Below are 23,292 nucleotides of genomic sequence, written 5' to 3' on the forward strand. Positions count from 1 at the left end.
TAAATGATCAAATTCAAAATTATTTGAATAGTATTTAAATGCAGTCACATTTCCAACATAAAAATATTAAACAAATATAGCCTACACTGTAAATTAAGTTGCTGCCTTTAAAGTTTTAAAACAATCAACTTGGGTATTTGTCATTTCAACTTAAATTACATTAAACTGACTTATATTGTATAACTTATAAAAAGATGAAAATTGCTTAACTTATTTTGATGCGTTAAAGCAATGCAAAAACATATCTTGTCATAACTTATTTGTCAGGAATTTTTGTGTAGAAACAGAAAAGGAGAATACAGTATAATATATAAAATAATAATTAAAGTAAAGTAATAAGATAACAAAAGGTACATTAATTCATACAAATTGCGTAAAAGCTTCACATATAGAACTAGTGCGTTTTGCTTTTACTATTTTTCAACACAAGTTGTAACTCGATATCATTTTTATTCAAAATGAACTCTACGCCGTAATAAACTCTTTGAAACGTCATTGTTGTCCAGCCCCTCTTCAAATGCATTTTGTCTTCCTCTAGCGGCAGAGTAACGCTAAACCAACTCTTTCTTTGTACAAGGTTAATTATTTAACTTGTTGCTCTTGCTCGGTTGTAACCATTTCTCCCCGAAGTCAAGTGTGTGTCCAGGGTCGTGCTTAAGGTATGCCCAGCAGCTGTTCTCTTCTGTCATGGGGGATATTAGACAGCGCAATGGCTCTATAGGTAATAATGACACGGGTTTATCTGTCGTCCCTTGTAGAGTGGACGACAGAGTGCTTTATCAGAAAGTTGACGATGGGGTCGATGGGGAGGAAATCGAGATGCGAACTCGACCAGAAGTGCGGGATACGGATGCTGACGCTGAGGACTGCCGACGGGGCAACGGAGGGGCTTTTTACCGGGTGTGTGTGCCGGTTTGCTGTAAGAGAAGCGACACTGACCGCGATGAGGATAAGGATAATGATGAATGTGAGGAGGAGGAGGAGGAGGACACGGGGGCAAAAACTGTTGAGAAAGGTAAACTGATCTCAACTCTAACACTAGTCAGACATACGGAGCCTGGATTTGATCTCCGATCGATCTATTTCTGTTATGTTCATGTATTTCTACACCTGTGTGACCTCTGTGTAACTCTAGTGTTACAGCGACCGAAAACAGTTACAAGTCCCTTAAAGTACCGTAGTAACCATCGTTTCCGCATGTAACATACCTACCACTGTTACTATAATAGCTACTTGGTATCATAAATAAAAATGAAAAACAGCTAACTTACTGTCAGAAACATTCTGATCGTATCTTTAACTGTTGTAACGGAACAACATTTCAATTTACCATATGACTTAACATTTTTGGTCATACCGATAATTCTTTATAATTGAAAGCCGATAACTGACATATCCAAATTTGTATATCTTTTTGAAAGCCTGATTAAAAAAAAAAAATTAAAAAAAAAAATCTCACCATTAAAAGCCATGTTCAAACCACACAATTATAAATTTCTCATTATAATTGTATGTAACGTTATATGACAGACATGCAGCACATGTTGCACTTTACTGTATTTTCCTTTTGGAAGTGATTTCAATCATATTTCAAGCAATTCAAAACCATCATGGCGAACAGTGCGCATCTGAAGAGTCTCAGCTGAAGGAAATAATCCATAATATATCGGCCAGATTTTCTTATCGGGCAGATAACGATAACATTAAAAATGAACGTTTATCGTCCAATACCGATATGGCAACTTTACTATACAATTTTAATAATATGATAAATGGCAGGTTTGCCATGGTACGTTACGTTACATTACAGTTATGTTGTAACAAACCTGTGACATACTGTACATTCACCATGGTGGGAACCATCGTTTCTTCTTTTAAAATAACATAGATACTATAATAAACCTACATTAACTTTGTTCAACTTAATCCCATATTGATTTGCCATGATTTTACAGTTTAAATTATAGCTACATTATCTTTGATAAATAGCAGATGGTAACTTTTTAAGGGTTTATTCTGTAAAAGCTGACGAGAACAGTTATGTTGTATCAAACCTGTTACATTCACCATAGTGGCCATAGTATTATTTTTTTAAATACCATCGATAGTACAGAAAATCTGCAGTAACTTTGTATTAGCCACATGCCAGAAAAAAGTTGACTAATAATTAAATAAACGTTTATACATCATATTTCAGATTGTTTCTTAAACTGTTTGAAGGAAATCTCTAATACATTTTTCATGATTTTACAGTAATCTATTAACTGAAGTAATTGTGAAATGAATGGCAGGGTTACCATGGTAACTCCTTTTTATAGCTGACGAGAACAGTTACATTGTATCAAGTCCTTTACATACAGTTACCATTGTAACCATTGTTTCCGCTTTTAAAATAAACTGCGGTTTCTTGGTTATAGCCACCAGTCCTGTCATCCAAAAAAGTGTTATCTGTTGAATTCTTATACATTAATATGGGATTTAATTATGTATTTTTATATTACAGTGGTGGCTAATTCCAAGTTACCCCAGTGTGTATACTGTAGTACAATAAAGTGCAACATGTCCAGTCTAGTTTTTCTGCGGCGCTTGTTCCAGAAGTATTTTTCCCATAGGCAATTTATAGAAGCCTTCATTAAAGCGTTATAAGTCATGAACCACACTAACCAGTTACAAGGTGGATCACAATATCACAAACTTTGATTTGGAGCAAAAAAGTATTTTGGACAAAAGTACAAAACGGTGTATTTAACGGCTTCAATGAGGTAAATAACCAATCTTATGAAGCATTGCGAAATACATGATTAAATTTAAAAGTGATAAGTTTAAAGTTTGATTTAGTTCAGTTGTTCAAAAACAAATTCCTCTATGGTGGAAATGAATGGGATTTTGAATTCAGACTGTAGCAGTCCATTGTATGTTGTTGGAAACTGTGGTGACCATGGTAACTTTTGGAAGGGAAACACTTTTACTGTATCTAATTAGGCTGTTTTTCATTCTAGGCAAGTACATATCCAATGGTATTTTGTTTTGAAATTTTAAGTTGTTATCTTGTCTTTTACACAAAGGAAATAAAGGAATAAAATAATTTCTCAGAAGATAACAGGAAATGCTTAATCATCATGAGCAATACTGGATCTATGTGAAAAACTATGTTTGCATCACACCAGGAAACAATGTCCTTTTGTCTAATCTGTTCTCTCTAAACGCTCAGGTGAAGTTGTTTATTTTAAACCAAACCCGTATTGTTGGGTATGTGTTATGTTCCAGGGCCCATGATCTTTGAGTCAGCCCAGGTCCTCATGGGACATTTGATACAATTTGGTGTTTGTCCAATGTTGGCAGCCACACAACCTGATTGAGCATGGCTCAGCTCAGCTCACCCACAGGTAGTAAAGTTGCGTTTGGTTGCATCATCATTGCCCCGGCACATTTGATATCATTTCAGTGTCAAAGTGAAACACAATCATCAACAGTGTGTTGAGATTCATGCTGTTTTTGTTCCATCTCACTCCACTCCAAAGATCAAAATTCAGATCATACATTAAAAAGCCAAATCATGCTGTGTACTTCTCATGTCTCGTTTCCATTGTTTGTGCAGACGGTTTGTCTACAAAGACTGTGATAATAAAGTGATTTCATATGGTGCTCCAATGAATAAACATGGTGGAAAAGAGAAAAATATAATACAGTTTAACCTTGTACAGGAACAGTTTAACGTAAAAGCAAAGATTCTTGTCAATTCTGCTCAGTAAACATAAAGATAGATAGATAGATATTTTCATTTAGGGTTTTTTCTCAGAAAATATTTATTTATGCCGTTAAAACAGTTAATTAATCAATTTGCACACCATATAATTAATTTGCTCAAAATGTTTAAATGACTGACAGGTCTGATGTTAAGCTGTTTTGTCATATTCATCCACAGAAAAGAAACCAGCTTGTCCAGGGCTGGGTCTCCTGTATAGCTTGTTAGCATCCGTCTTCTTCTCCAGTGCAGCTCTTCTTGTGAAGAAAATCGAAGGGATGCACGCCATCCAAATCAGTGCGATTCGGTGCTTCTTCCAGATGCTGTTCGTCTTACCAGCCATGATATATTTCAAGTATGAATCTATGATACATTACAAGAATGATTCAGATATATTTCAAGTATAAATCTATAATACAAGTATGAATCTGATATTACAAGTAAAAATATATAATAGAAGTATGAATCTGTAATACAAGTATGAATCTATAATACAAGTATGGATCTGATTTATTACAAGCATGGATCTATAATTCAAGTATGGATCTGATGTATTACAAGTAAGAATCTATAAAAACAAGTAAAAATCTATAATATAATTATGAATCTGTAATACAAATATGAAACTGATATATAACAAGAATCTATAAAGCAAGTATGAATCTATGATATATTTCTAGTATTAATCTATAATACAAGTAGAAATCTGATATATTACAAGTATGAATCTATAATACAAGTATGATTCTGTTATATTTCTAATATTAATCTATAATACAAGCATAAATCCGATATATTATAAGGATGAATCTACAATGCAAGTATGAATCTATGATATATTACAAGTTTGAATCTACGATACATTACAATGAATCAGATATATTAGAAGTATAAATCTATAATACAAGTATGAATCTGATATTACCAGTAAGAATCTATAATACAAGTATGAATCTGATGTTACAGGAATGTATCCATAATACAAGTATGATTCTGATACACATCAAGAATCTATAAAGCATGTATGAAACTATTATATATTTCTAGTATGAATTTATAATACAAGTAGAAATCCGATATAAGGATGAATAGTACAAGTTTGAATTTATGAAATATTACAAGTATGAATCTTTAATATAACTAGTAATATTTAAAGGTGCTGTGTGTAAATTTTAGCGGCATCTAGTGGTGAGGTTGCGAATTGCAACTAACAGAAGTTACAGTGGCCGACACGAAAAGATAAGCAGAGAGTAACCAGTCAAGCAATGAGGTTTCTTTACAAAGATAAATTAAGAAATTATATTTACTTAATTATTCAGTAAAACAATATGTTATTGCGAATATTATTGTTATTTGTTCATCATTGTGTCAGTTTTATTTGCTGACTTTAGCTAGCTTCTTTGCATGAAGAACAACAACGCGCTCTGTAGAGCAGCTTGTCCGTTTAGAGCTTCTGTAGAAATATGGTGGCGCAAAATGGCCATTTCAATGTAAGGGGTATTCAATGTATTCAGCTACATTATATTACAAGTATGACTCTTTTGACCCTGTGATTGGATCCAATATTATTTTGATTCAGCAATGTGGGAATAACTTATAACCTTTTCATTTTTCAGAACTGGGTTTTTGGGACCAAGAGGTATGCGAATCTACCTGTTCCTCAGAGGGTTCCTGGGGTCCAACGCCATGATCTTGTTGTATTATGCAGTTCTGCAGATGCCGCTAGCTGATGCCACGGTTATAATGTTCAGTAATCCAGTCTTCACATCTTTGCTGGCTTGGATTTTCCTCAAAGAGAGGTGCACAATATTGGACGTCGTTTTTACTGTGTTTACGCTTACGGGCGTCATACTGATAGCCAGACCTCCATTCCTCTTTGGTGCTGAGTTGTCTGGGATCGAAGGAGACTACACCAATCACATCAAAGGCACGTCGGCCGCCTTCGCCGGGGCGGTCGGAGCAGCTTGCACTATGGTCATTCTGAGAAAAATAGGTAAAAGTGTTCATTACTACCTCTCCGTCTGGTACTATGCAGTCCTGGGACTCGTCGAGTGCATCATTGTTTTGTTCATCTTGGACGAATGGACCATTCCGTCCTGCGGCTGGGACAGGTGGACGCTCATGGCCATCGGGCTGCTCGGGATAGCCGGACAGACGTTCCTCACCAAAGCCCTGCAGATTGAGAAAGCAGGACCTGTTGCACTGATGAGGACGATGGATGTGGTCCTGGCCTTCATCCTGCAGTTCCTGTTCCTCAACCGCACACCCACATGGTGGAGTCTCGGAGGAGCGCTGTGTGTCATCAGCAGCACTAGTGGGGTGGCCATTAGGAAGTGGTATAGCACCACGAAAAATAAGAGCTGATCTCGCATTATAGTGAGATGACAAGAGATTTTTTATGTTTCCTACAAATAATTTCTGCATTAGATACCAAAGAAGCTGATTTGCTGTAATCAGAAGTCTTTTTTCCATTAGGACCTTACTGTATGCAGCATGTACAGTTTATTACAGTATTTTCAGTAGTTTTGTAGTTTCTTAATGTAGATATTCTTACCCCAACTGTGGGCTGTTAGTCAAGATGCTACAGATATTTTTTAATCGAGATAATATTGTTGAGACAATACTGCTTTATCATATAGAGATTATTGTAAGCTACATAATAATAGACTGCTGGTCAGAACCTGAGCTTGGTGAGTGTAAAAATCACCAAAAATGTCAATTTTGTCATCCTTTACTCACCCTCATGCCATTGCAAACCTGTATGGAACTTTAAATGAGATGTTAAGGAAAGGAAAAACTCCATAAAATGAGTACATATGGCAAACATACTCTATTCCAAGCCAAACAATACATTTGTTTGAGGACAACACTGAAATTTAAGTTATTTGCTGAATTTACCCCATTCGTCATCATCCACATGATGTGAATGACGTCAAACGTCATTGGTGGTTGTGTCCCATTCACTTTTATTGTATGGAAAAGAGCATCGTGAGCATTCTGCCTAATGTCTCCATTTTTCTTCCATGGAAGAAAGTTTGGAAAAACATGAGGATGAGTAAATAATGACATAACCTTATGGGAAATATGCCTTTAAAACCCTTTGCACTTTGTCACTGACTGACAATACACTGTAACTGGCCAGCTCCAGAGCGGCATGCGCTCTCAGGGACGGCAACTCGGACGTTACAAGGACGGCCTCGAAGCCAGAAACTATGCAACATGGACCCAAATGAGCTTGAAGAGATGGTCGCAAGAGATGGCCATACTGCCATACACTTTTTTGAGTTCAGCTGGATCACCGTTGCTGTAGACAAACAATGACACCGAAAGCTCAATACCTTAAAAAATAACAACATCTAGCCAGTTTATGTGCGACACCTGTGTCCGGCCATGTGCTTCGAGGATCGGCCTTTAATCACATCGTAGGACGCACAACCACAACTGACGAGATCTGTCATGTCGACAGCTCAGACCACTACTGTAACCAGCATTACTTTTAAGAGGAAGACACAGGGTCAACAGTTTGTCTGAATATTTATTTTTGAAAAATTTGAATCATATGTGCTTAAAGCTGAATAAGTCATAATTCTGAACCCTGATGAACCAAAGATTTGAACTCTGTCCTTGTGTACCTTAGATGTACACACAGGTCTACTGCACAAATATTAGCCTGATCTAGAACCAGTCTCTCTTATTTATTTATCTGACATGTGTCTTGGCACTAAGATGAGATATTTTGATTTGTTACAAGAGGCCGTGACTCGGTTCTTCTGCTGTTAGCTGAACTGGATCTCATTTGTTTTCTCTTTTACATTTATTTTATTTTCTTTCTTATTTCTTTTCTTCATTATTTTAATTTGACATTTTTATTTAAACCTGTTTGTGTAAACTGACCTGAAAGCACTTTACACTGACTTGTTGTGTCAGTTTATCTTTATTAAAGGCACTTTTAACTGTTTACTGAAAGACATGCTGCCTTAAATGTATTTTATCTGAAGACATATCCGTTTATGTAAGAGCAGATCCCTCCATATTATTTATTGAATAAGGTTGTCGATTTGAATAATGCCTGCTGTAGATTTCACCTTGCATATTTATACGACTTTTGAACTTAGCCGTTTAAATAAATTAAAGATTCTTACCTGGTTGAATGCAGCGTCTTTTTTTTCTGGAAATGCTAACCAAGATTTAAACTTTGTAGACTACAAGGTGGTAATCATGTGATTCTCACCCCTGCCGAGTGGTTAAGAAGGATTACAGCTGCATTCTTGTGGATTTTCTGTTCTTTCTCTCATTATTTTGTCATCATTTTAATTCAAACTTCATGCTTTGTGTATACTGGTAGTGGCGCAATGGATAAGACACATGCCTTTGGTGTGAGAGACCCGGGTTCGAATCCACTGTGAGACACCAATGTGTCCCTGAGCAAGACACTTAACCCCTAGTTGCTCCAGATGCGTGCGACCTCTGACATATATAGCAATTGTAAGTCGCTTTGGATAGAAGCGTCAGATAAATGTAAATGTACTGTAGGCTATATTTAGGGATGCTCTGTAAAACGCTATACACAGCATCAATTAAGATTTAATTTTTGTAGTTTTCAGCCCATGGTCTAGGACTGTTTCGACCTTCTAACAAAAACAGGCTGTTTTGCCCTTTATCCTCAAACAAAAGGCCCAGAACGGGTTGATAAGTGTAGACATGAACAACCTTTTTCAATGCAGTACATTCATCAACAGATAACAGCAGCTGGTGTTAATGATAGATCAACATAGATTCAATAAACACACACACCCACCCTTCTAAATAAGTGATTTGGGTATTTCAGTTATACTATAATCTCCTCAAACAAGCATTTTCAGTAGAATGGGTCGTACTAAACTCCCTGGTTATTATCATAGGATGCCACCAGTACAAATGATTAAGTGAGTCTGGTGTAAAAGATCGTGACTGGCGTAATCAAAGCCCAGAAAGCCATATCATTTGTTTGAGCACACAACCTTTGACATCATCAACAAAAGATATGGGAAGCAGTTTCCATTTTAGATGTTTACACGCCTTTATAAGATAGATAGTCTTTAATACACGTGTTCAGTATTTATTCTTTCATAGCATAATGAATCAATGTAAATCTTTTATGAAAAACCATAATAATTCATATAATTTAATATTATTAGAATAGTGCTGGATATGTGAAAAATTACTTTTGTAAATAGCTCTGGATAAATCTGTATGCTGAATTAAAAAAAAAATGTTTCAATGGAAATAGTGTAGAAACTCTTTAGATGTGCTGTAATCAAAAGAAAGAATGTGATCGTCAGAATAATGACAGCATTCTACAAAGAAAAATAAATAAATCACAGCCACTTACTGTATAATAAAGGCTTTGTTAAAATTGGGCTATTAGCCTACTTTAAAACCACAACAAGCGTGTTGCGGCTGGAGCGGTGTGAACTGCAGCTAACAGACACAACAAACCGGTTTAGCAACGACGTGGGATTGTATTTTGAATTACAAATTCATTGAAACAGGATTCAAATGCAATGAAATTCTGAGAATCTGCTGTAACATCTAAAAAATGATCTGAGCTTGCCAAATATGTTAAAATAATCTTATGAGTCCCATCAGATTTAATATTTGACATGCTCATTTGCATGATCATTATCAGTACAGAATGAACGGACTGTGATTTTTATTTAATTTAAATTTTATGTTTATCATTAGTAGCTTACTACGGAGCCCCTAAAGGGACATGGACTGAAAGAAAAAAGAGATGGGAGGAAAAATGTGCCTATCTCACAAATGTTTTGCGTTTCCTGAGAAACTTTGTGTTCGCTTTTAAAATGTTTGTGTTCACCTGAGAGACTTTGTGCTCGAACGCAAAAACATTAAAATATGTATTTTTACTCCCATCTCATATTTTTTTCCACCACCGTGTACCCTTAGGGGCTCCGTACAAATATATATATTTTTCCTCTCATCTACTGTATCTCATATTTTTTTCCACCACCATATGTCCCATACTTTAGTTTAGGGCCTCATAGCCTACTGTTGTGTGGTTATAGCTTTAAATATATCATGTAGGCCTAATAGATCTAAATGTTTATGTTTTTGTTTATATCTATTTGTATTCAGTAGCCAAATGTTTTATAAAGTTATTGTATATTGTTTTATGAACGTGGTATGACATTTTTTGAATGCTAATTATTTTGACAGGAATTATTTGAGAAAATCAGAATATTATTTATATTTTGTCTAAATCTATAAAATAACTATTTATATTTTGTTTGAATTTTGACCCTGATGTTTGTCACATGTCAAGCATGCATTCAAAAAGTAGTCTATCAGTGAATTAAGACATTCTGCCACTCAGCAACTGTGAGCCAAAGAAATTATATAATGGAAATCATAAGAACGTTTGTGCACAGGACCATATAACACAGATGTTACAGAGAATAATAAATAAATAGAAAGCGAATAAACACACACGCTTTTTGCTTAGATGTGATTACATTTCTTAAAAGTGCTTAGTCACTTTGAGTGAGCATATTATTCAAGATTGATTGGTCAGCATCTAGATATTATTTAAGTGGCCAGTTGACGTTAGAGTCCAGTAGAGGGCAGCAGTGTAACAGATCAGTGGAGAGTTACATGAGAGTCTCTCAGTTAAAGGGAGCGTTCACCCAAATATGATAATTATGTCATCATTTACGCACCCTTATGTTGTTCCAAACCTGTATGAGTTTCTTTCTTCTGTTGAACACAAAAGAAGATATTTGGAAGAATATCGGTAACCAAACAGTTTCTGGTCCCCCACTGACTTCAATAGTGTGAATAAAAATACTATGGACGTACATTTTTGGGTGAACTATCCCTTTAAGACTGTGGCTTAAGAACTAGTCTGACCAACTAGCAATTAGTTAGGGCTAATCAGTTCTACTTTTACTAATTTGACCTATCTACCTTCTTATAACTGACTTAAAAATGAATTACCAGTCTTGAAGATTAGATGACTAACTTGTAAGACTAGTCTAAGCAGTTTTTGCAACTGAGACGATAAGATCAACAACACATTTAACTGTTGAGACTTCAGTTCATGAAAACCTTCACTTGCAGGTGTTTAGATGGAAAAACATGGTAAAAGCTGTGGATGTTCCTACAAAACAAAAAGTCCACAGAGGGACAGATTATGAAGTATACAATCACTTTTGTACAAACCTGTGCCAGACTCATTTGAATCTTTGCAATTACATGAAACCTTATTAATCTACTCCAAAACATTATCAGACACATGACATACAAACACAAAAATATGCCTTTATAGTTGCACAGCCAGCTGTGCGATCACAATGAATGATCAGAAATCTTTGTACGAAATCCAAATACACAACAAAAACATAAAAGACTGTCATACTGAACTGCAACATACAAAGGATTACTTGTGTGGTTTTGTAAATGAATTGCAATTGGAAAGCAATAGTTCCAGATGCTGTAGGATTACATGTGACAGATTGACTGGGAGTGGAAGAATTGCACATTCTTTCTGGATGGCATAAGAGTTCCCTCCTTGTAGACTGAGAATTCGGAAAAATCATTGCTATTCTGCCAAGAACACAAACACATGGTTAAAGTGAATATGCATTGGCATTTGTCTATATGAGCCTCTGCCTAATAGCCCATTTTATATTCCCTAAGGTTATTTCTTTTAAAGAGTAAAGTGGTGGGAGGCACTGGACACAAGCCCCCTCTGTCTGGACTTTTTAGGTGTGAATTACCACGCAAAACAAAAGCATAATAAACGTGAAGAAAAAACGACTAAAATAAATAATAATAATAATAATATGTTCTGCAACCAGCATCACTTTCAGATTGTAAAGCAAATGTACAGTTAATGTAGTTTGGCAAAACAGGAAATCAAACAATGTTATCAATTGAGCCAAAGGAAGTAACCTTCAAATGTAGCCATAACGAGATAATGTCCATCCAGCATTCCTATGATATCATTATTGATACTCCATTGTAGCCTACTTTAAAGAATGGTATGCTAAAAAAAAGGGGGGAAAAAAGGAAATAATCCAAATGTTTCTGTTGTAAATGTCAAACAAAGTGGAATTAACGTCGATATGGCTTACTATTGAGTAACTTGCAAGTGATATTGAGTAGCCAATTGCCAGTTAGTTTGTCATTTTTCGCTCCACCAATGAAACTAGTTCCAAATTTTGAAGCAGAATCAACCTTTCCATGTCCATGCATATCAATAGTGGAGTTATTAAATGAATCAGTAGGTGTGTTCGACTTGAAGTGGCGCTGCAGACTTGAAGTTTGGCATCAAAGAGAGTTTATATCTCACAATTCTGAGAAAAGAAGTCAGAATTGCGGGATATAAACTCTCAATTGCGAGAAAAAAAAATTGAATTCCGAGAAAAGAAAGTTAGAATTGTGAGATATGTTTTTTAGATTTACGTGTTATGTGATATGACTTTAAAACACATCTTGTAGTGCCATACAGGTAGGTCTACTCCAAGGTATTCCAATAAATAGGCTACAAAGACTGTATGGTAGCCTACATACAGGAACTGTATTATCGTGCTATAGTATCAGGTCCCTCTGCAACTTCTGAAAGTGAATATTAAGTATGAAGGCGTGTTAGCGTGAGGCTGTTGACAGTAATAAAGTGTGTCAGTCTCTTGAGCGGTACCGTGAGTTAAAGTCCTCAGACATTCCTATGCAGTGACTGTAGATCATCTATTGTGTGCTCGCGAGCGGCTTCAGTGTCTTCTGCTGCTGACTGAAAGTTTCCCGCCTCCATCAGTTTAAACGCAACACCGTTTTAACACAGTTGCTGCGCGGCTCTGCACATTTAACAGTCATATTCTGAAAACACGATGAAGTTTCACTCGAGACTCGAGAGACGGTTTTCTGGTATGACTTTCTGCAGCGGTAAGTTATATCTCCTGTCGTTGGCACGTGTGTTTATGTTATGTTTGAAGTGTTAAATCCTAAGATTATGTTATCATCTAGAAAATATGCTGCAGCTGGCCTCAAAACAACGTTTGATGTTAGTGTGTGTGTTAGTTGATACATTGTTTTCTCGGATTATGTCTGAAATGAAAGAAAGAAAGACAGTTTGCCTTACGACTCGCGTGTATTAATTCGCCTCAGTTGTTTCATTTCGTATGTAACTTATTTATACGTTTGTATAATATTTACACGTTACTCCAAGGTAGCCTACTTCATCATGACTCAATGGTGCTAGCATGGCAAAAACGTATGATACCAATGGTAATATCATGTTTTGGGCATGGTATTACTGTGGTACTTTTTTGTTAGTGAAATGTGCTTCTCAATGAAGCTCAGACAGGTGTTAAAAGTTTGACTGTGACTGAGCGGACTCTTCTATAAAAGATGTGATGATGTTTTTAAATCGTGTGTAACGATGACGATGATGAGTTTTCAAAATTGCATATATATGCGAAAAGGAAATATTCTAGTAAAAGGTACGTTTACTCAAAAGCACAGTTGAGACATTTTTCTGTCCCCCCTTTCTGCCTCTACAGGCTCCCCTAAGTCTAGTTTGGTGAAATCAGCCTCTAATGGAAATCTTATGTTGTTCTAGTAAAAGTGTAGTGTGACTGAGTTGACCAGCTTTGTAACCCCATCTTGCACTAGTCATCCTGGGGTTTGAGCTTTTTTTTTGTTGCTCAAACTCACACAATCCATTTTCCTTAACCAGCCTGGAAAATGTGAATAGATGGAAAACTCTTCTTCTGCTTTAGTTTACTTGCCACATGAGAACTGGATTGAGAGACTTGGTGGCAAGTAGTACTTGGTTACTGTCCTGTGATCAGATGGGATCTTTTGCTTTGCATTAAACAAGCCTGTAATCATAGAACTTTGATCAGTTATGACAATACTTTATATTTTTTGTACATTTTTGCATGAATTGAATTACCGAATGTCATGTGCACTTTCAGTTTTGTGACACACCAGAGGTTCATGTTGCTAAACAAGAATGACTGCCAGAAGACACATGACACACCCTCAAATAGTCAAAGATTGTCAAACTGTACATTTATGACTGCAAACACTGATTTGGCGTCAACAACTGTCTCTTCCAAGTGTTTGGACATGCTCAAATTGATATAACGATATCTTTGATTTTGACACATTGTCAGCTTAAAGAAGATAATAAAATAAAGCTGAGAGATTCTTTTTATAAAACTGTATAAAATAGATCAATAAATATATTTAGACCCCCAGAGTGACTTAAGATTTTAAATCTTGCAATTTTTTTAGCGCATTATTTGCAGTTAGCCTAGTTGCCAAGACAAAGTTTTTAAGTTTAAGTTGTTCATCTAATATTTATATTTTCTTTAATTTCTATTAATTTTAAATGTTTTTGTTTTAGTTAACCTAAAGTCTGGAATGCACTACACAACTTTTGCTTGAGTTTATGCTAATTACCAAAAGTCAGATCCAGTATGCAGGTGTTGGGCAGTCAGAGTTGACCGTTTTTTATGAAAATCGTGTAATGTACGAGAGGAACAGACTCAGATTTTTAAATTAAGCTTCAGACAGGGATTCTATCCAGTTTGTAGGATATCAAACCTGATAGTTTGAGCTGATTTTAGAATGCATCTGGTTTTCATTGATCATAAATCTCCTAGCAATGAAGCGCATGTTTCTGCGTGAGTTTGTTGTTAATTTCAGAACGATGTGAAAGTTGGTAGTGTGTGATCCTCAGACGGTTTGTGTAAGTTGCCCAGTTTTTCTCTGTAACCATTTACAAGGTGGGTAAGTGTGTGATGCCTATAGTGTGCTTAATATCTGTTCATATTTTAAAGTGGTGATGTTTATTCCAGCCCTAACTCTAATAAAACTGGTCAGAGATCAACAGCAGTTGATGACCTAGTTCCATTTATGATGGGTTGTTAGCCTAGAGATTGTCCTAATCTCGGTTGAACCTGCATGCATGTTGACATTGATGCCATTGTTTACCCACACATAAACTTTATATTAATATGAACTGTTCCACATCTGAATGAGGCTTTGCTCCAGTAGCTGTCTGTTGCACAGGAACAGAGTCAAGCTAGCACACATAATTAGTTTGTGCTGGCTTCAGAAAAGAAGGAGAGAAGGAGGGGTGCAGAGGTGGATTTGGGGAGGTGGGAATTCCCGTAATTTCCAATTGTTACAATGGCCTCATGCCTCAACAGACACTCGTACCCACCCACCGCTCTGGAGGCACGACTGCCTCTTTACTGCCGCAGCTTATAGTTTAGATAAGTTAAGTAAGAGTTGTCTTTGACAAGTTCAGGTTTTTAGGACACAAATGCCTGTAACACCTCATGCAGGCAGGCTGATACGTCGGCTGTTTGTACACCAGCATGAGATCAGTAAGGATCGCAGGAAACGACCTTAATGGATTGGTTGCAATCTCTCATAGTGTAATACAAATAAAGGCTGGCAATAATTCTTGGCTTCCACAACTTTTCGAAGTTTAATTAGTGGTGTTTGTTCTCCCATGATGGGGAATGGGAGTGTTAGCCTGTATAGATTCACATTAAATAATTTAATTAAAATGCTCCAAATTATTTGTTATTAAAGCGTCTATGTCACAAACCACTGTTCATTTTAACAGAAAAGCAAACATACTGTGCGTGATTTGACATGGCATCCAATACAAATAAATAATAAAAAACAATTGCCTTTACTAATGCAGAAAAATGTCTGGGGTGGGGGGGGATTTCCATGGTGGGGACAAAGCTCCCCCGGTCCCCCCTCTGGTGCCGGCCCCAAGACTCAGGGTACGTTTACATGACAACGATGTACAAAAAATGAAAACGTTTTTGCGATCCCAGTTCACACGGATCCGCGAAAAGTACTAAAAACGCTGCATAATGCATGCTAGGCAAGTAGTTAGCGATGTCAGAATGTAAAGAAACACTAAGGGTCTAGAGTAGACTGAACATGTAATACGCATGCGCATGACATCACTGGTTTTTGTTGTTTACATGGGGACGAAAACGGTATGTTTTTGAAACACTTGCACTTTCAAACCTGTTTTCAAAATCTTGAGTTTTTGCCGTTGTTGTGTAAATGAACGGGTAAAAGGCATAAAAAGTTGTCAGCTTTAGTTGAAAACTTTGTAGTGTAAACGGCACGTCACATTGATGATGGGACCTGAGTTTAGAGACCAGCAATTCATAGAGACTCGGGAATGGACTTTTTAAGTTTGCAACCACCCAGGGGTCCGATTCCCGTACAACGGCGTAACTCGCTGCTTAACTACCATAATACGATGCATCGTTGAAGAAATCAAGTAGCTAGTCACAACTGTTTCCAGAAACCATATTGTCGCAAATTGGTTGTTTAACCATGTTGGTTAAATGATGTCACGGTGGTGGTGGAATAATAACTACTTTAATGAATCTGTATGAGATCGAATTAATGCTAGATGTTTTGCTATAAATTACAGACATGGCATCTGAGGAGTGAGGACTATTTCAAATTTTTCTCAGTTATTTTGCAGTAGAATGTCATGTGTACTGAATGTCAGCTTGCCTATTTTGCTCAAGATTAGGATTTATTGAGTCCACATATCATGCAAACAAGAAACTATGCTTCCAACCACAGGTCAAAACCTATGGTCAAAACCTGAAGTTCCAAACCACACAACTTTGCGATGTTGCTTGTCAAATGTTCGTTGGAACTATGGTTTCGGGAAACACTGACTCGTTGAACTATGCTGATAACGACGGAGTTTGCTAATGTTCGTTGGAACTATGGTTTCGGGAAACGCTGACCCATTGAACTATGGTGATAACGACAGAACTTGCGACCATAGTTGGCTAACGATACTTTTGGGAAACGCATCCCAGACCAGCCAGCAGCTTCTTAACAACAGCCTAAAAACTGGACAGAATGAAAGTGAAATATAACAATGTTTTTCCATCAGTTCATGGTCAGACCACCTTATGAAGAAGTCATGTGGACACATGACAGTTTATCATAAGAACGAAGGTGTGTCTGGTTTATCTGTCTGATGATCTCATACTACAGCAGGAAGGCATTTGTTATGTGCTTTAGTAATGTTGAAGAATGCATTTTGGGAGCAGATTAGGACAAAACTTGTTTAGTTGCTTCTGATGATGACGACAAGTTCTGAAATCACATTTTCCCTTCAGTTTTCCCTTCCCTTGTCATGCAAGATTTTATGTCTGTGATGGCAAACGCTTATTATTTATTGTGTGTCTCATGAACACGCAATGACAGAATTTTCCATTTGGGTGAAATGTTCCATTCATTTTAGGTGTGCAAATCAATGGACATTAAAGCTGCAGTACTTAACTTTTGGCGCTCTAGCGGTTAATAAACAGAACTGCATGCGTCTTGCCGAAAGAACATTGTATCCGGAGCTCCTTCTCTCTGTTTATGTCTATGACGAGTCACGCAGGTACTGGACTACTTTCGCAGCAGCAGTACGACCTGAAACAGTCTAAAATAGTCTGAATATAAACACTTATTATAGGTGGACCGTAGTGATTCAGTATAAGACAAAAACACGGTTTGGAAAATGGATTCATGATGTACTCGCTCATTTTAAAATGTTTGTCCCTGAGTTCAATATGGGCAACCCCCTTTTTCCTGAGCACGTTATTGGCCAAGGCTTTCCGTCCTGGGCAAGAGCTTCTCATCTATTACAATCCTCTATAATACACAGTAGATGGCATCATAAAGCCTGTTTTTTCACAGATGATTGCTTTTAAAATATATTATTTGGGGTTTAAACCATTTTGCCCAAATAGAAGAAAAAAATATCCGGCACAGTACCTTTTATAGATACCATAAATCATGCATATTGTTGAGGAGAGTGTGCTGTTACTTTTAAAAGTTGCTGAGTTTTGCACCACTCACATTTTCTTCAGAAAATATAAAAATGTAGTGTTTGTAGATGGTTAGCACTGATTATTTCATTCAGTCTGAGAAGTAGATTGTCCCTGCACAGTATTAGGAGTATTCTAGTGTCTTTTACGCCCTTTCTCTTTCACCGAGTCAATGTATGATTACAAGCACTCAAGGACTGAGTTATGAAAGAAATACTCCTCACTGTGTTAGCACAGTGATTTATTGTCAACTGTGTGGGTGTGGGAACTGAGCCGTGTTTGAAGACTGACTGGCTGAATCCAGCTAGAATCAATGCAGCGAATGCCCCCCTTTAATTGCATTTGGACTACCCCCTCCAAGCGAAGCTTTACATTCCAGAGACCCCTGCATTTTTATAGGGATGGGGGGCTGCTGACTGTAGTGAGATTTTGGGCAGCCGTGTGATTTCCTGAGATGGAGATATTTTTTGATTGGTTGTGAATTTTCATTTCATTCGAATGTGCATCCTGTCCATGTAATATTTCTTCAGTGTTTTAAAAAAGGTTTCGGTTGTGGTGAAGTGCAATTTTAACAACTTCCCCAGATAGCACTTAGCAAGACACAAAGCAGCTTGGCTCTGATAAGGATTGAGAAACTTTTTTTCTTACCTTGGCCATGCCAAGGAAAACCAGTGTGTTGAATTACAGAATGTTTATGTTTGCTCTTGCATTGTCATATTTTCTTTATTAATTCAGGGAACATTTGCTGGCCACTTAAAATGGTATGTGGCAATAAAAATTGTTTATTGAAATTTGTTTTTCTTGTTCCCCTCTCATCTAGTGTTCTGAGCCCCGAGGTCTTGGGAGAAGAGGTTAAAGTCGGGAGGGGCGAATAAATTGAGAAGACACAGCCGTCACTTTCTGCTGCAGTCATCCTAAAGCTTCCACTTCAGGCAGACCCACTGAGATTATCTCTGTGATCTCAAGGCCATCGCCTCTAGGGGTAGTTTGCCCAAAGCTTGTCTCGCGTAAGTTGAGCAAGGAGAATCTGTCATCAGGTGCCTAGTGATATGAGGGTTCGTGTGGAGAGACAGGCACATATTGGCTTCATGAGCTCCATGGCCTCTGAGAGGGCTTCCGCTGTGCTGGGTTTGAAGAGTCTTGGTAAGAAGACTTCGGCAAGTAATGGAGATGCTCTCATATCCGTGAACTACGGCTTGCCTGAGAGCGAATCCCCTCAGACTCCTGTCCATTATCCGTTTGACCCCTTGGAGGGGGAGTTAACGGGCACAGAGTGCAGAATACGGAAGTCTTTGGATACTAGGTCTAAGAGTTTGGATTGCTTGGGCGATACCTACAGGTCCAAGAACTGCAGCTGTGGGGAAGAAGGGTTGTACGTTTGCCAGATGTGTGGGTTTTTCAATCCAGTGGAAAGCAAAGAAGGCTGCCCAGAGAATAGCTTTCCTCCTAGAAGCTGGGGAACGGTGCCCCAACAGAGGAAAGCAGAAGAGATTTCTGATGTTTCTTGCCTCACTGGAGGACGGCCAACATTGAGTGGCTCAGATGGTGAACTGTGCCAGATGGAAATAGTCATCGGCCAAAACACGGAGAGCCTGCCGTTCTGCGGGCTGGATTTGAGGCGAAGCAGTGTGCCAGTATCCTCGCCACAAGGCCCTCAATGCGCCAATGGCTGCGGTACTGCTGTGAAAAACAAGATGCGTGACAGAATGGACTTTGTATGTGCCGTGTGTCATAAAAATGGATTCTCTAGTCTGGAAAGGCTCAACAGGAAAACCAAACCCATGTGCTCTCAGGGCAGGTGTCTTAAGAGGTCCACACCCCCTAGGTTGTCTGCAAGTCAGGACTGTAGTGACAGTGAGGGCACCGTGTCTGACAGCGAGTTTGTGCGAAACAAGAAAGAACGCTCTACTGCCCTGGTCAGGAGGTTCCTGAAGAACAACCAGAAAATTAAAAAGACTGTGTGCACAGGCACCAGAGCTATAGTGAGGACACTACCCACCGGCTGCATCTCTGACAGAGTCTGGGAGTCTGTTTGTGGGAAAACATGCCACCTGGGTGAGAGGCGCACGCATGAGGTGAGAGGATACAGCAGAGCGCTTCAGGCCATCCAGCTGCAGCTTTCCAGGGCCCTTCTCATCTACCCAGGGGTCAAGTATGCAGAGGTAAGGTCAATTTCTCTTTTCACTAAAGCTCTGCTTGGTATGAATGCTTCCTTTATGAACTGATAGTTATTCGGGTGTTATGTTAAAGGTCTGTGAATGTGCCTCTCTCACAGTTGGTGCCACAGTTCCTGGATTGAATGTTGGTGTTGTAGCTCATACTGAAATAAGCATGTCAGTGAATTTCTTTGCTGTTTCAAGTGTGTTTTATCACTGAACAAATAATTATGATTGAAGCCTGCATTCTTAGCTTCTTGGGCCCTTGTATACAGATTAATAATCAATATGAAATGAATTTGTGGCCTAATTTTATTATTAAAGAACAAAGCCTAAACAAAGTCTAAAACGAAATTACTGTTGTTTTGTGACATGTGGAACATGTTTACATGTTATATAACTTGTTTGCTGTCTTTGCTTTGCTGTTTGCAACTTTTTTTCAACGAATTCAACTAGACCTTCATGTTCTTGTTGAATTCATTGAAAAATCTTGATATAATGTGTAATTTTTTTTTCTTTCTTTTATTCAATTAGCAGATGATTTTATACACCGTAACTTACAAATGAGAAAAATCACAAGCAATTTATTGTATTGGACTAAATGATATTTGCAGTGCTTTAAGAGTAAGCCACAGTGATGCATTTTTTCATGGTAATTTTCTGTGGTAATTGTAATAGTTCCAGTCTATTTAGTACTAGCCAGCACTTAATTTTGCCTGTAATTTGATGAATTACCAATAGGAGGAAATCTTTCTTGCCAAGGAAATTCCTTTTCCTGGAGCTCACAAAGCTGAAGTCGATGCATGATACAGACACAAAACCTTTCAGCTTGAGGTTTTTCTGACAGATGATTTAGTGGGCGACTGCTGTCTGTTCCAGCAGAACTTCAGATCTATTATGCAGCGTATTATATCTGAGCTAAGGCAGACGTTTTACTATTAGGCTTGTAAAAAACACTGCTTGTTGTGTTAAGGGTCGTTCCAGCGCTGTCTGGTTTCTCCCGCTGGCTGGGACAGTGGAACCCTCTGTTTCAGAGCGTACAGTGGTTCTCGCTACACTGGCTTAAGACATTAAGACTTTATTGCCCCTTTGAGGCACTAAAACCCTGCCTCCTTCACCTTTTCATTCATTTCTTATAGGTGAAAAATGGGTTCACTGAGTTGGTGAGTAGAAATAAATGTGTTGTAGTCACTGCTCCTCTCGAGACGAAACCATTTTTTCTTCACATTTTTTAGTTTAGTGTTCCAATGATTTGTTAATGGGGTTGTGTTTTGGACCCACATACTCTGTGTCAACATCAGTGTGGTTTTGGATTGAAACATGGTGAAGAGCGGCCCGGCGTTATCTCAAATTGGAAAGGTTAAAAATGGGAATTGTAAATAGAGAGAAAAAAGAGAAGCAGCTTGTATCTGTTCTGGTGGTTTAATACAATTGCAAAATAAGTCTAATATAGAAAGTGCATATCACATCCCTTAGGGCAGTGTTATTCAAATGGTGGACAGCGGTCCGGATCCGGACCACGGCTTGGCTCCATCCGGACCGCGGGACATAATTGCACCATTTTACCGTTTCTACAGATTAAAGTGAGCAGCGCGTCAAAACAACAGAGCGGTTCACACCACAACCACTCAGAGTTGTTTATGGTAATGATCTTCCAGAGCTATATCTATGTTTTGTTTCCAGAGCTAAAAGTGCTTCATTCAAGCCCCATGCTCTCCATTGCGCGTTGCTTCTCTCTCTCCATCGCTAAAAACGTAAAACACCACATTAAGAGCTGCAGACCACGTGATTATTTTAACAACAGTAGCAGGAACACTGTGAGCAGCAAAATGGATAATTTCTCTAAAACACTGTAGAAAACAAGAATACAGCAAATACAATTATTTTTGTCTGTCACACAGATGACTCTTGACAGTTTACCAGGTTTGAGGCAAGTTAATGTGTGCCGTCTTTATATATTTTTTTATATATTTAGGATTATTAATCAGCATATAAAGAGCATTTCATATTAAAATATTAGAATTTGGAAAATTATTTAAGAGATGGCAAGGGAAGACAAATTTTCTTTAAATTACTTGCTAGTTAAATTTGTTTTGTCCTCATGATGAGAGTTTTGATTACTAGATTATGTACATTGTTTGTTATATTAATATCCAGGTGGGAGAAATATTTACTTTTTGGGTACATTTTTGGTAAAAATTCTTAGACAGGCTCTCTGGGCCCAAGATTTTCATCTTTGATGACTATTTTGAGTGTTTAGTTTTTTTTCTTTCTTTTACAAAGTACTACGGCTGCCACGATGGAAATGTAACTGTTCCAAAAAAGTATTGTCCGGACCTCCGCTGGGAAGGAAATATAGAGACTGGACCTCTTAAACGTCAATTGAATACCCCTGCCTTAGCGCTTATGCTAGTGACATAGCCTAGAGAGTTTGTCCTTTGGTTTCTTTAAGCCATTATGATGATTTGCATAATTGAAGGTCTGCTTTATTAGGCCACTCTTTCCATAATGCAATCTTTAGTGTTGGTATGTTAATTTTATTGTCCAGATTTGAATATGAATTGGCACTTGTCCTTTTCAAAACTTTGTATATTGTATATAACTTTTTAGGTGTGAACTCATTAAAGCAGTTTTCTCAAGTGTAATTTCTTAGAACTTTAAAAAAAGCACACAATGCTTTTTGAAATTGGTATACTTATATATTGCTTTCTTGACCAATTCAAAAGTGCAAACACCCAAGTTTCTATGACATTCTGGTTTCAAGAATTTTTTGAAAAGTAATTTTGACATACTGTCATCCTACTTAGAAAGTTAATAATTACAAGTTCAGGCAATGCAATAATGATGATGATAATAGACATGTTGTGCAACTTATGCTTTGTGTATTTTCCAGTTCTCTGGCTGCCACTAAGACTGACAGGAAATTTACTTTTGTTGCACAAGCCTGTCGCCTCATAAACAGGTTAAATGAGTAGCCTAGAATTTTCTGGCAAGCTTCATAGCTGCTTATCAACAGTGCACAACATGCACCATCACAATAAACACTGAATTATGAGTCTTTAATTGAGACATTCCAATTCAGAAAGTCACTCAGAAAACATTTTAACCCTTCAGATTCAGATGTGTGACTGCTGGGGTCAACAGCTGGCGATCATGTAATTCAGAAAGTTTCCCATGGCGTATTTGCCTGTCCATCTAGACTTAAAATGAAATGACAGACTGCTCCTTTTAATTAAGCTGAGCTTGTACTTTTGTTGTGTTCTTAAGCTTTTACTGGTGTTTGCACACAGCCTCAGATGTTGACACTCTGTGCAAAGAGCTTCCCACTCAACATGTGTTTTAAAGGCAAGCCCTTACATGGCATCCAAGAGGCATCTGTTAATCGTCTCCGTTGTGATTATAGCAGCAGTAGGGAGGAGGAAGTGCAGAGTTGAAACTGTGACCTCCCCCGGCCTTGACCCCTGGTTTTGTTGTCTCAGTGGACACCACAGAGGAGTCAAAAGGA

The 23,292-nt window shown here is 37.7% G+C and overlaps 2 protein-coding genes across 4 annotated transcripts in view; both read left to right on the forward strand.

Annotated features, from left to right (window-relative positions):
- Positions 1 to 563: 563 nt before the first annotated feature.
- Positions 564 to 7,886, forward strand: slc35g1 (solute carrier family 35 member G1). The gene is made up of 3 exons (XM_082151549.1): positions 564 to 1,015; positions 3,926 to 4,100; positions 5,362 to 7,886. The coding sequence occupies exons 1-3, from the start codon at positions 688 to 690 to the stop codon at positions 6,107 to 6,109; spliced, it is 1,251 nt and encodes a 416-aa protein (XP_082007675.1). The 5' UTR covers positions 564 to 687; the 3' UTR covers positions 6,110 to 7,886.
- Positions 7,887 to 12,416: 4,530 nt separating this feature from the next.
- plce1 (phospholipase C, epsilon 1) overlaps positions 12,417 to 23,292 on the forward strand; it is an 80,849-nt gene continuing 69,973 nt past the window's right edge. For all 3 annotated transcript variants that reach the window (XM_082151474.1, XM_082151475.1, XM_082151476.1), the window contains exons 1-2: positions 12,417 to 12,685; positions 18,452 to 19,793. In XM_082151474.1, coding sequence (XP_082007600.1) covers positions 18,681 to 19,793 — 1,113 coding nt within the window. In that variant the 5' untranslated portion in view covers positions 12,417 to 12,685; positions 18,452 to 18,680. The remainder of the gene's footprint in view (positions 12,686 to 18,451; positions 19,794 to 23,292) is intronic.

The sequence above is a fragment of the Leuciscus leuciscus genome, assembly GCF_965113295.1.
Source record: "Leuciscus leuciscus genome assembly, chromosome: 21".
Taxonomy (NCBI): Eukaryota; Metazoa; Chordata; class Actinopteri; order Cypriniformes; family Leuciscidae; genus Leuciscus; species Leuciscus leuciscus.

Bases quoted from the DNA above. Each gene is read 5' to 3' on its own strand.
- slc35g1 (XM_082151549.1), top strand. From the start codon at position 688: ATGGGGGATATTAGACAGCGCAATGGCTCTATAGGTAATAATGACACG. The intron at 1,016-3,925 runs GTAAACTGATCT...ATTCATCCACAG, and splicing joins GGCAAAAACTGTTGAGAAAG to AAAAGAAACCAGCTTGTCCA. The intron at 4,101-5,361 runs GTATGAATCTAT...TTCATTTTTCAG, and splicing joins CCAGCCATGATATATTTCAA to AACTGGGTTTTTGGGACCAA.